The sequence below is a fragment of the Paralichthys olivaceus genome, chromosome 15 (genome assembly GCF_024713975.1).
Source record: "Paralichthys olivaceus isolate ysfri-2021 chromosome 15, ASM2471397v2, whole genome shotgun sequence".
NCBI classification, from domain to species: domain Eukaryota; kingdom Metazoa; phylum Chordata; class Actinopteri; order Pleuronectiformes; family Paralichthyidae; genus Paralichthys; species Paralichthys olivaceus.
The window spans coordinates 15,216,529-15,230,521 of NC_091107.1; the positions used below are offsets into that span (position 1 = coordinate 15,216,529).

The 13,993-nt window shown below is 39.3% G+C and overlaps 2 protein-coding genes across 3 annotated transcripts; both read right to left on the minus strand.

Moving 5' to 3' along the window:
* Positions 1–2,480: 2,480 nt before the first annotated feature.
* On the minus strand, positions 2,481–5,354 carry gja2 (gap junction protein, alpha 2). The gene is made up of 2 exons (XM_069539471.1): positions 5,214–5,354; positions 2,481–3,737 (listed from the first exon to the last, which is right to left on the minus strand). The coding sequence occupies exon 2, from the start codon at positions 3,684–3,686 to the stop codon at positions 2,619–2,621; it is 1,068 nt and encodes a 355-aa protein (XP_069395572.1). The 5' UTR covers positions 3,687–3,737; positions 5,214–5,354; the 3' UTR covers positions 2,481–2,618.
* A 2,815-nt stretch (positions 5,355–8,169) lies between these two features.
* On the minus strand, positions 8,170–11,225 carry gjb1a (gap junction protein beta 1a). 2 transcript variants are annotated; one of them, XM_020085432.2, is made up of 2 exons: positions 11,085–11,225; positions 8,170–9,187 (listed from the first exon to the last, which is right to left on the minus strand). In XM_020085432.2, exon 2 carries the CDS (start codon positions 9,171–9,173, stop codon positions 8,451–8,453), a length of 723 nt encoding a protein of 240 aa, XP_019940991.1. In that variant the 5' UTR covers positions 9,174–9,187; positions 11,085–11,225; the 3' UTR covers positions 8,170–8,450. The 2 variants fall into 2 exon arrangements, with proteins under 2 accessions (XP_019940991.1, XP_019940990.2); XM_020085431.2 differs by lacking the exon at positions 11,085–11,225 and adding an exon at positions 10,565–10,750.
* Between the last annotated feature and the right edge of the window lie 2,768 nt (positions 11,226–13,993).

Genomic DNA, 13,993 nt, shown 5'->3' on the forward strand with positions numbered 1-13,993 from the left:
CTGAAAGGCAGGCGTGATCGACACTTACCGCTCACATTGAGACACAGCAGCAACATAAATAGCCTCTTTATGGAATGGCAGAAACTCGGGATCATAATTGGGGCCACAATAAATCATCATAACCGAGAAATGTATCCTCCTTGACTCATTCTAAAAAGTGTGGACTCTTGTCTGTTTGATTGAAGAGCTGCGGTGTGACCCCGGTGATGAATGGTGTCTACGTGTCGCTCAAACTATTCTGGCTCAGATATTTGGTTATAACCCGGAGTTCATACTGTAACCTTAACCCCCGTCACCTGTCAGTTTTCAGCCTTGTCCTGTCAAGGGATATGAGGCTGCCCTGACAGAGACTTCTTTTCTTGGTTCGCAACATTAATGAAAGCCACCGGAGACATTTCTCTCCTCTTACGAACAAACTGTTCTATCATCATGCATCAGGGTTGCTCTTTAATCTGACACACCCCTGGCCTTGGTTAACCAAGTATGACTGTAGAAAATGATTCTAACTTTAAAATAATTCTGCTGCTCTTACATTTAAAACTCCTCAGCTTTATCTTTTAGAACTTAAAATGAGAAAGTAATAAATCACAAGGTTACAGAGCTCATCACTCAGCCAACAAGTAGTTACAGTATGACTAAATGAAAGAAACTATTGCAGTTGTCATCCCTGCTCCAGGCCAGATGATACACAGGGCTGTCATTGACAAGTCGTGCTGTTAAATGACTGTCTGAACCCTCTGGCCAGTGTTTGACTATTTTAAGGCCGCATCATTTTCCAAATATTAGAGCAGCTTCATTATTCTCTGAACAACAAGCCTCTCTGCCAATATTTGGGTTAAATGTTTGGCAACAGTTGGTTATTGTTTCAGATGCAGGACGAGTGGTTTTTGGCCTCCTGCCCCTGTTTCTCCCACAATGCTACTCCAAAGTGTGCATGAGGATTATTTATAGCTGCAGCCAGGAGGCCTTTGAAGCGTAGCTCTCAGTCACCGGCGTACGATGGTATGTGTTTTGAAAATGCGTCCATCCACAGGGCTACTCCGTCCGTCAGCTGGTGGAAACCTCACTGTAAACATGGCAGTTAAAGGCAAGAAAACTGGGCTGCATCGATGTACTGTGTGGACCCTGATGTAGCAATGATCACACACAGCTCCATAAATAATCATAGTATGTTCATACCCTAATGATGTAAATATATACGATCTCGTGTCTGTACATATTTTTAAAACAGTCACAATCTGATCAATTTAATGCAAGACGTAATTCACTGTTGATTGGCAGTCTCCTATCCAATCAGGGGTGTATAGTATTTGAAGACATGAATGCAGCCAAGGAACTAAACCCTTTACTTTACTTGTATTTGGGAAACCTCATAAAAACAGTTATTCTCCAGTATTATCAGATTAAAACACACTTGGATCAATAAATACTTGTATGGTTAAAAAAGACATGATAGGGGCCCAGGAAATACACATTTGCACACGTCTCGTTAGCTCATTTAAACTCAAACAAGGACGTTATTCATAAAAGCTCACATACATTTTTTCCAATGTTGAAGTGGAAGTTCTTTTCATGACAGTCAAACACTTCAAATCTACACCTATCTCTTATCTCCACATTTACCGAATTTACATAAACATCCGATAAGACGTTTGTATTAAAGCAAACATTGTTAAGCTCTTTTAAAGTGTTACATTTCCCTGCCTGTGGAATAACTCATACATTATAATGACTGTTTTTTATTTACATCGCACCATCATCATCAGCCTCCAGCAGTGGATACGTTGTGGTAAAGCTTTGAACAAAGATGAGAAATTTTGACAAAACGCATGTTTGCTGCTCAATTTTTTATTGAAATACAGTCACAAATAAGTAAGCATCATTGATCATTGAATGTTTGTTTAAGTCACAATCCAAAAATCCAATCTTAGATATTTCAACAGTTTTTGTTTTGACATGCAACTCACAGTTTTAGAATCAATTTTAAATAAATTTGTTTGTAAACCAAAACATCTCATGTAATCTGCACTTTAGACCCCCGCAAATATGAAAATAATTATGGTCAAAAATACTGAACTTGTGCAAAACAAATGTGAGTGTTAGTCAATTTGCAAGTCAACGTTGTAGAGAATGCAAAAGCATAATTAGTGAATACACACTATTGTTTTGAGCGTATGATGCCAAAAGTTGATGTCGTTAGCATCTCCCACAAACTGACGGTGAGAGAAAGGTAAAATGTATTAAGGCATCACCCTTTCAACCCCTGCCTTCTTAGAAACAGAATACCAATCGCTCGCTTAAATTTACCCATGAAAAAAAGAAGACCACAAGAATTCATCTATGGATATTTCCTTTATTTTCGCCTATGGGTAATTAACCTTTCACATTAAAAAGTCCTGTGAGCTGAGGAGTTCTGGAAAACGCACTCAATACTTGTTCTATGCACACAAAGCTGTCCCTGTGTGCTCTCAAATCTTGACTTGGAAATCGATCATGGCTATAATCTGCTTTCTGTTCACTCCGTAGCTTTGTCACGAACAGTGCTCCATACTCATGCAAATATTTTACAGGCTAAGGCGTGTTCTTCCTGAGTTTTGGTCAGAAACACAGAGGCTCCTCTAGATCTTCAGGTCATTCAGCCTGCTCTTGTTGTTGCTGTGCTTGCTTGACTGACTGTTTCTGCGCTGGTTTTCAACGGGCATCTCAATGGCAGGAGTGGAGGTTTTCCTCTCCTTCACATCCTCCCCCTCTTTTCCTTTCCTCTCCACAGCCATATTGTCTCTGTTCTGCTTGTAAACCACTTTGCTGTTGTAGGGGCTGTAAGCAGAGTTTGGCTCCGCTATGCCGTACTTTGAGTCTGTGGGGAAGGGCTCGGGCACCACAGGATGACCGGCAAAGTAGTTGTAGCTTGGTACGAAGGGCATGACCGGCTCAGTGAGGTGCCTGGAGGCCTCGCTTGCGGCCTGCGATCGTCTGTAGCGGAGCCCCTGGTGGCACTTTGTGAAACCAAGGTGATACATTTCCACCAGGTTGAGCAGCAGGGAGATACAGGCCACCCCCAGCATGAAGAGGATGAAGACCGTCTTCTCGGTGGGTCGGGAGATGTAGCAGTTCACCACGTTGGGGCAAGGCCAGCGGTCGCAGGTGTACATCGGCTTGAGCTCAAAGCCATACAGGAAGTACTGAGCAACAATAAAGGCCACTTCAAACAGGGTCTTGAAAACAATGTTGAAGACGTAGGTTCGCAGCAAAGCGCCTTGCAAACGCACATGACCCTGGTTGTCTTTAACTGGGGCCTTCTTTGTCTTGCCCTGAAGCATTTGCTGCTGCTTTTCATTTTGGATGGCGAGTTCCTTCTCTTTATGCTTTTCCTTTTCCTCCATGCGGACCAGATGAAGGATGTGGCCCAGATAAATGAGAGTCGGCGTTGAGACAAAGATGATTTGCATCACCCAGAAGCGGATGTGAGAAATGGGGAAGGTCTTGTCGTAGCAGACGTTCTGACAACCAGGCTGCTTGGTGTCACAGGTGAAGCCGGACAGCTCATCGCCCCACACCTTTTCAGCAGCGGTTCCCAGCACCAGGATGCGGAAGATGAAGAGCACCGTCAGCCAGACTTTGCCCACAACGGTGGAGTGTTCCTGGGCGCTCTCCAGCAGCTTCCCCAACAAATTCCAGTCCCCCATACTGGCTCACAGATATGGCCTCAGCTTTATTGAAAAAACCAGGATGTAAGACTGTAAAAAAAAAAAAGGTGTAAATTTATCAGTAAGCTTCATAGTTATACATATAGTTGGATGACAGAAACAGTATGTCCTGAAACTACACAGAGGCACCTGATTATTATGCTACTTGAACGCAGCAGTAACAAGCTGCAAATACAATTCTGACATAGAGCTTTTTAAAGTTGATGTTTAAAAATGCCACATTGGAGGCAGATATGATGCCATTAAAATGGTCAGATATGAACCAGAACAGTAATAAGTTACCCAAAGCTGAAAGCTAAAATATCTGAATAGAGCCTTTTTTCATCAAACAGTCACACTGACCTTTTTTTAAATCTTTTGAGGGCCAATGATTAAAGCAGCATTAAAAGCAAGGGGTCACTGCAGGATCCAAATCTTGATACCATCACTGTATCCTTTCTTTTAATGCATGAAGAATTTATCAGTAAAGTCTGTTAGTAAGTTTGTTTGTTAATAAATGATGCTATACATACACTTTCAAGGTTTACTCATGACATCACTTTTCTGTGTATAATTGCAAATACTGTATCAGGTTTTGCTCGCGGCATAGCGATTCAGACACCCTGTAACCACAGGTCACTGGACTTCATAAAATCCAGAAGTCACTTTTCAATAGGAACATTGATTGATCATGAGTTCAACATTTGTATTCTGAAATGATGCGATCTATCCAGTGTGCAGTGATGAAACGGACCAGGACACAGCGGACTGTGTGTGAGAGAAAGCCCTGCAGCAGGCTGGGGAGACACGATGCCTCAATGTGGATCTTGTGACAGAACCCAACAGTGCTCCCCAACTCCAGAATTAGGTTTCTAGTTTGAATTCCAAGGGACTATTCGTTATGGCATGGCAAAAATTATTTTACTGTAAAATAAAACATCCCTTACAAATATGATCATACTCAGAGTGACTGTGAATGAGAGCACCTGTTGTAAATATGAATAACACCAGACAAGAAATAAGGATCCAGCAAATCAAGTTTTATATAGTAGTAACACTTGTTAGTAGGATTTTAGTCATAAATGTACAAATAGATATCATATAAATATAAAATGGGTAACACTTTATATTAGGGAACACATATCAACCATTAACTAGTTGCTTATTAGCATGGATATTAGAGGCATATTGGCTCATTAAAAAGCAATTATTAATGCCTTATTCTTAATGACCTTATTCTGCAACTACTACTACTACTACTTGACAGTTTTCCCTTAATAACCTCCTAATTACTGCTTATTGATGGTAAGTAAGGAAGTTGTTGTACATGAATTACAATCAAGTGCTTGGATATGTTCACTTTGTGTGTTCCCTGATATAAAGTGTTACCATAATATGATATAATTATACCATTTTAAAGACTTTGGAACTCGGGGGTCCAACAGTCTGAGACTAAGTGGCCTCTGACTATTGAAGCAGCATGTTTCTAAATAATTATCCTGGTTATTTTCATGAAGAGAGACGTACCTGATAATGTTCATCTCCCACCGCAGTACAGCTCCGGAGTCACTTCCCTGGCTTCAGTTCACAGAGAGGCCATGTTTTCCTGAAGCCCTGAGGAAAATGCAGCACCAAGATAAACTTCTCCAAGATAGTTTTCTCTGGCAGCTCAGTGATCCCGCCTGCCGCCCTCCCACTCTGACCTGATCAATGCTCAGTCAGTGCTCTACAAACCATCACAACCCAAACCCCTGCCTGGTCTCTCTGTACGAGCACAGATTGAAGATTGGCTGTAGAAATGTAGAAATCCCCCCTCGCTGTAGAGGTGTCTCCGTTGAGCTGAGTGGCAGCTGAGGAGTCCAGTGAGGGTGCAGGTTAGTCTTACATGTCAGGGTGGGCTAAATATAATTCATAGTGAAGGGAGTGGCTTTGTTGTCACTCTCATGGTGATCTGACCCTTGACAGCGTCACACACTGTGGAGCCTTCCCTCAGTGCTGCAGTCTGGGTAACTGCCTGTTGAATAAGTGACACCCGTTATTCATGGTGGTATCACATACAGAGCGAGAGAGAGATGTACAAACCTAATTCTGTTAATCACACTATGTGTCATTTTGTCAAATATTACGTTTCCAGTGTCGCTCTGGTGCAGACCATAGAACAGTGGTGGAAAGTAATGAGGTACATTTACTCAAGTATAAGTTAATATAACTGTTTTGAACTTTACTTATTTATATAAGATATGTTTCTTTGCTAGAGATTACAAATCACAATATGTATATAGATGAATTAAACTGACACCTGGAGCAGCAACTATCTAAATGCTGTGTAAACATAAATGCATCAAATATTCAAATATCTAATGTGTATAACAATCAATAGTTCTAAAGGTAGACTACCTCATAATGGTACTTTACTCAAAAGATTTCACTGATAATTCTTCTCTACTTTAACTTACGTAACCTGCATTTGAGTGAAGTTTTGAATGCAGGACTTTTACGTGTAATTTAGTAGTTTTACATGTTTCTATTTCTATTTTAACTGAAGTAAATTATCTTTTTATTAATGTAAATATGCAACTTCTGGGCTCAAGTATAATTTTAAGTGCTTTACTTGCTTGTGTGCATTTTAAAACACTTTATACTTATACTCCACTAGAGGGACTGTGGCTCAGCTGGCAGAGCAGGTTAGCTGCTGTTGGTAGTTTGATCCCCTGAACTCCGTTTGTGTCAGGATGGAACATTCAATGTAAATAAAACAAATATGTGGATTTTTGTTCACCCTCAGAGGAGCAGCCAAAGCACATCAACAACAAAGTTATACTAAACTACATTTCAGTGTGATATATTGTGCATTTTACTCCACCACAATTAGAACAACTATAGTCACAAGTTACTTTCATCCATAAAAATCACTCAAATCAGATCTACATATACTGCACAGTATAGTTTAAAAGTTAAACATAGTTATACATGACCCAACTACTTTTGTACTTTAATACCCAACATTTTAAAAAGTTTACATTCAAAAGCTTATATGCCTCAAAAAGGAAAATTGTTTACCAACTTTACTTTAATTACTTCATTTTGTAACACACAAATGTATAAAGTTTTTTCAAACTTAACTTAATAATTGTGTGGATACAACTTGTAAAATTTAATTTAAACAAACTTTATTATTCTATGAGTGACCAAGTGAAGTAATTTCTAAAGTTGGTCATACAATTTTCATTACAGTGTATATGTTAATAATGTTCCATTTTTATATACAATATACTTATTGAAGCCATTTTGAACAATTGGTATTTTTGACACTCAAGCACATTTTCCTGCCAATACACACTTACTCTTATTTAAATGACCTAACAATTCATGTTGTTTAAAAAAGTGTGAACCTCCCCATGATGAAACATTTTGAGTAGGCAGGACTAAAGTTCTTGAAATTTGGAAACACATGAGTATTATTAGATTGGAGGGATTTGTTTATGGTACACTGTCGATATGCGTCTCTTCACTCTGCGCTCTGTAGATGGTGTGTGTTGACACTTGCCTTAAAAAGAGAAATGCCCTCTTGCGGTGTCACGGCAGGTCCAGCTGTCCCCTGGGTCAACCATTGTCGCCCACTCACTGACCCCTTACGTGGCCAGGCTATTGATAACCACCCAATACTCTGCACTCTGGCCTTCAGAGGTAGAACTTTATCAGCCTGAGATGTTTCCTCACAGGTGGCACCATGACTCAGAGACCATTGCACGTCTAAAGATGGCGACGCTAAACATAAAATAAAGCTTCATCCACAGTTCATTCAGCTTTCTTTCCCCAGTCACACTGCTGACAGCTGAGAAGAATCACAAAGTGGCACCGCTGCGACTGCAACTTAATTTGCTCCTCATGATACAACAGCTTTCTGCTCTGGGGATTTATGGTGTCATATTGAACATTTCAACTTCGTCAGGAAATTCTGTGAACATACACCAGAACTATTGTGGTCCATTGTGTGTCTCAGTTTGAAATTCTATTTGGTGAGAAACAAAAAATTTAACAACTACACAAACGCCTGTTGATTTTATCTGCGTATTGACAATATTCAAACATCCAGCTACAAAACGAATGAACTGAAATAAAATGTTTAGTTTGTCGTCGGAAGTCATTACTTTGATTAGCCATTAAACCATCATAAATCTCTATTAAACAAAAACATAGAATATCATATAATTCAACATCTATATATTCCAACATATTCTCCATGTATTAGTAAAACATTTGACTTATAGCAGCTGGAAAAAAGCCATACCAGTTGTGATGATATTTGATGTAAACAATAGAATATTATAAATTAAAGTATCAGATGTACATTGTATTTTCAGCAGATAACATCTAAATTGAATGTTTTCATTTCAAGACCAAACGCCTTCATCAAAAAAGCCAATGACAATTAAAGCCTGATGTGGTCAGCTGCAATATTGCTTTTCAAAATTATTACTATAGTTATTACTGTTCTTTATTTGGCCAAACATCAATTACCAAAGCTATTATATCCTGTTATATTATATTGTTGTTGGTGTAAGTGCAGCTGTTTACAGTGATTTTGGTGTGTTCTAATATATGTATGTTCTGCATAGCCAGTGAGAATGTCTGGACTACACTGATGTGTGAACAGTGAATTCTTTGTAGTATGACAATATATTGTATGTATCTTCCCCATAAGTTAACTCTTTCTGTCACTTTCTTTGGTGCAGGTTTGATCTTTATAATCTAAGTGTTTTGTTAGAGTGAGCAGAGTTTTTGTTGGATCCAGGCCCCCATAGTTGAGTCTCCAGCATTATGCAAATGCTTACTGCAGGCCTTCCCCACCAAGAAGACCACCTCTGCAATGTTGAGCAGAATGCACACCCCAGACGCAGCTAACATGAACACAGTGAAGACAGTCTTCTCCGTGGGCCTCGACACGAAGCAGTCCACCGTGTTGGGACATGGGTACGAGTCACACTTCACCAGCCTGATCATCTTGTAACCAGGATAGATCATGTAAAACAAGTACATAAAGATGACCTCGAAGACAATACGGAAGAACAAGCTGATGACGTACGTCCACCACAGAGCGCCTGTGATTTTCATCTTCTGGGTCTTTATCTGCTCCAGGTCTTTGGGGTTGGCCCGTCCTGACAGCCTGTAGAGCCTCTTGTCAACATGGCGACGGTGGGCCACGTGCATGGCCACCAGCAGCGCGGGAGTGGAGACCAGGATGAGCTGGAGCGCCCACAGGCGGATGTGAGAGATGGGGAAGAAGTGGTCATAGCAGACGCTGTTGCAGCCCGGCTGCTGGGTGTTACAGGTGAAGCCGGACTTCTCGTCGCCCCACACGCTCTCTGCTGCGACCACCAGCACCAGGATGCGGAAAATGAAGAGGACAGAGAGCCAGATGCGACCGATGCCTGTGGAGTGTCTGTTCACACCACTGATGACAGCGTAAAATGATGCCCAGTTCATCTTTGGTTCTGGGTCTGATGAAGAAAAATGCAAAAAACACGTGAAAAGGTCATCAGGTGAAATAGGATGATGCTGAATATTATTTTCCTTTTTCAAATAAATACAGAACATAATGTAACATGAGACAAAACAATCATACAGTAAATCATCGAAGAACAGAATAAACTGAACAAAAATGTCCCCATAAAAGTAGCTATAAAGAAAAAATCAACAGAATTAAAACACGCTGCTTTCTTTTTAAACTTCTAACAATTATTATTATCCACAGGTCCCATGTTCTGCATTTTTAACAGCCCCTCCTAACTAATTGTTTTACCTGTGAGTAATTTAGCAGTCTATACATTTTCTGCACCTCTAACTGCCCGTCTGGCACCAGTCACCATGTTTATAGTCCCTTTAAAATTAACAGTCATACCACCCAAACGTTTAAACATTATTTTATATAGTGAACTCACTCAAAGCCTAAACTTTGAGGTAAGATAATTGCCTCCTGACTGTTTAGACAAAAATGTAGAATTCTTGACATAAACTTTGAACTGATGGCTTTAGTTATAATCACTGTGTCAATGTGATGAAGAAAAATAGTCTGTTTGTATTTAGAGGACTGAGCAGGTAGATTTTTTCTATAATCAAGAAGTACTAGTACATATACACCCGACATATAGTTCACTCAAAAATCACTCCATTGTCACAGCAGATCTTTATATTTTTAAAAAGAGAACATTAGAGCTGGAACAAGTACATGATCAATGGATTAGTTAATTAATAGAAAGCTGTTGTTATTATTATTAAAGGAAAAAGGAATTTTTCAAGATGAAATAATAAACCTCTGGACTGTGAGGATTTTCTTTGTCCTATGTGATATAAAGTTAAATATATTTGGGTTTTGATGTGTAAAAAATTGAATTTGAGAAGACAATCTTATATTTTATAAAAGAAACAATCAAGAAAATATTCTGCAGATTATTTGAATATACAATAATATAATTTATATCATTATCTATATCTATATCTATTATCTAGTCAGGTGAACACCAGAGACTTCACAGAATTGTTTGAAAAATAAATTATAAATCTGATAAAATATTAAGCAGTTAAATTATGAATAAATGTTTAGTCTAAATGCCAATTTAGGATTAGGGTTTAATTATAGTGGGAAAATTTAATCCCAGCAGATTAGAAAACAGAATTTGACAAAAGAAGATAATTTAGTCTAACTGTCTTTTACTCCTTACTTTTTCTGTCCACCAAATTGGTAAATTCTAATTCACCTATTCAAATTGTTTTTTCAATTTTTAAAAAGTATTTCATTTCCTCTTTCTCGCTGATGTTTGTCATGTGTCTTCCACATGTTTGTATTTCCAGTGTGATATCAAAGTCAAGGTTGTTACCCGGCTCAGCAGGAGGTGTAAGAGGCATAGGAGGCGACGTAGAGGACAACGCTGACCCACTGCTTTGGCATGGATGGGACTCCAGAGAAGAAGGGAGCCTCTCTGCCCTCCCTGGGCAGTTGGCAGGCCATTTAAGAGTGAAACACTGAAGTCTGGCACCATGCGTCATGTGACAGTCGCCATGGGGGAGCATGCAAAGTGGGCATCTGCACCCAACATAACGACATCTGTAGCCTGCTACTCACTTCTTCTCAGTTTAGCTCACACGTTTAAGAGAGAAGGATTCCTTTGGTTCAGACAGTATGAAGTTAAACTCTAATTTGCGAAGATCTCTGTTTTGCTGGATAGTCTACGTTTATTTTCCCTTTAAGTGTAATTTTAAGTTTTAAAGTATTTCCCAAACTCCTCAATGTCATAACAGTTAAGCACAAACTACCTATAAGCACAGACTGAGCCAGCTGAACGGCATCAAAACAAACTATTTCTTCTTGCAACACAGTGGGAAATAGAACAGACTTACCTTCAGCTGCAGTTTGGAGTCAAGTACATCCAGAAACATTTATATTCACAAAAGCAGATTGCTATTTTTTCAGTCGGTAACTGTGAACAAGAGTATCAGAGCACCATGACTTTGCATTGCTAATGATTTCTCTCACACTAGCCACTGCCCTGCACTGGAGAGGTCATATGCTTCTCTGCCTGATATTTGCATACAATAGCCCCTTTTCACCCGGGTCCAAACAAACGGCTTCAGAATTCAGATCAAATGTTTTAATTTCTGCCCAGCTGAGGAATCTGTGTGGGGACTGTGGTCTGTCCCCTTGTCCTCATTGTGCTGTGTCCTGCACAGGAAGTGGAGGATGATTTTGACGCAATGTAATGTAAAACATAAAGGTCTAAAACAAAGAATAGGCGATAAGATCTAAAGATAAGAGGACAAAGGTTTATTATCCTAAAAATCAGCCTCTTATCTGGTTTTTCTCCTCAACCGTCACATCCACGTTGTTGCTGCCCACCTAATATTTAACCACTGATTCAACCTCCTCGCTCGCGTTATTATGGGATGGAGCAGAGTTTCACTAATTTCTGCTAAGTGAGATTTATGGCTTATGCCTTAAAGGTACAGTGTGTAGAATTTTGTGATATCTAGTGTTGAAGTTGCATGTTGCAGCTGAACACCCCTCACCTCACCCTCTCCTTCCAAACATGAGAAAGAACCTATGGTAGCCTTTAGCTGTCATAAAAACTCAAAAGGTGTTTAGTTTGTTCAGTCTGGACTAATGTAAAAAACATGGCGGCCTCCGTAGAGAGGACCCCCTCGATGTAAATATAAAGTAGTTAGATATAAAGGGCCTTTTCTGGGGTAAATAAAACTACAATTCATACAATTTAGATGAAACAAACTAGTGAAAACATCATGTGGATTATTCTACAGTAAATTTCTGCCAATATCTTCCTTTCACCTAAATCTTACACACTGGACCTCTAAGTGCTTTAATGTTCAAACATTTCTACACAATGTTTCTGTGGATGAAAATCTGTAGATGCAGTCACAAACTAAAACCAACTGACTATCTGAATAGGGCTTAAATGGTAAATGAAATAACTTTCAAGAGATACAACAACAGTACAGAATTTTTTTTTATTTCTGGGTGAATTCAAACAATTTTTATTATATTTTTTGCGCAATTTCCAGCCAAACTCCTAAATATATACAAAATGATACTCTATTTTCGATTACCAAGTTCCAATATTCTTAGGTATCTTAGGATCTGTACTGTGAAATTATAATTTTTTGTAATCAACAACAAACTCGAGTTCAATGAAAAAGGCCTGGAGGTTATCAAAGACACACTGTTTCCTGGTTAGGCTTGGTTTGCAGTAGAGCTGATGGCATACAACATGATGTCATCGGCATAAAGAGACATTGGAAGTTGAAAGATATGATAAGTGAATGGCAGGGGGCCCAGTATTGATCCTTGTGGGACGTCACCTTTATTAACCAGCAGGTGGCTCAATTTAAACAAAATAATATCGTCAGCTACAAAGAGTGTAATTTGCATCGGTGTGACAATAACTAAAATTATGGAAAAGATAACAGAGAAAAATATATATGACGTGAACTTTGATTATAGAGTTTGACCCATGCCCCATCCACTAACCTGGAGGATGTATGGCCTTTATTGCAGCTAGCCACCAGGGGTGTTCAAGTCGATTTGGCTGCACTATTGTGGAGCCCTCATTTCATCCATCTTTATAAACAGTCTATGGTTTGCAGGGTAACTGCTTCTTCAATTCAGACTGAAGGATGACATCTGTAGGTCATTAACAGTTACTGCAGTAAAACAGTGACGACTGCAGTAGAGAGGAATTTACTGGAATGCCACATCTCAGAACAGATCTCCCAGGAAGGCAACATGTCTCCAGATTGGATAACATAGTGACAGTCACAAGGTTCAACATCAAACAGTGATTGAAATGTAATCAAGTCAGTTTTCATACAAGCATATTTAGTTTTTTCTTTCATTTTCCCAACATGGCACGATACTTTGAACCAATTGTGTTTTTGCTGACCACTACTAGTGTCACTCTTCCTGTAACTTCAGTGCTTGCACACACTGAGCCTCTGTTCAGGTTAACCAACTTAAACTTGAATGCAGCAACACACCCAGTCAGACAAAGGTGTATCCTTTCCCACTGTGGAACTGTCACATGGGTCTCATGACACATTCACACGTCTACATTTGCTGCATTTGTCTGTGCAGGTGCATGATATGGCTAACTTTTGGGCCAGTTGTTCTTCCTTCATATTAATAAAAAAGAAAAAGAGGCTTTATAGATGCAAACTGAGCAAAGCTGCACAGTGAAAAATGGCAAAATCAGTACAACTAACACACCATGTACGGTATGTATAGAGACATGAATAAATCAGACTGTCAACAAAGACCAACCAGTTTGACAGAAGTGAAGTGTACAAGTCACCCCACATGACTCATCAGTCACACAACCACCGTATGATCTTAAAATCTAGTATAGGTACAAAAACAAGTACAGGATAATTCCTCATGAAGACCCTCTAGATTCAGTGTTCTCAAGCAGAAGATCAACGTCTAGAATGAGCGAATGAGTATAATAAAAAATGCATCCCCTGTCAACATGTTTAAAAAACTGATCAAAACCTATTTTATAATCCGGTTTCTAATTAATTCACCCAAATCTTTTCTTCTATCGATTCTTGTTTGAACATCTTTCACTGTCTTGATATGTTCTGTTTCCAGGTTTATGTTGTTCTGTTTTGTGAAAAACACATTGAGCTACGTTTTATTCTATGAAAATTTGCCATATGAGTAAACTACCATAACTATTTTTTATTGATTTATTAATTTGGGTGATATGTACCCCCCCCCCCCCCCCCCCCCCCCCCTAGAG

Coding starts and splice junctions, on each gene's coding strand:
- gja2 (XM_069539471.1), bottom strand. CDS start 3,686: ATGGGGGACTGGAATTTGTTGGGGAAGCTGCTGGAGAGCGCCCAGGAA.
- gjb1a (XM_020085431.2), bottom strand. CDS start 10,733: ATGACGCATGGTGCCAGACTTCAGTGTTTCACTCTTAAATGGCCTGCC. Junction 9,188..10,564: donor TACACCTCCTGCTGAGCCGG/GTAACAACCTTG, acceptor TTTCTTCATCAG/ACCCAGAACCAAAGATGAAC.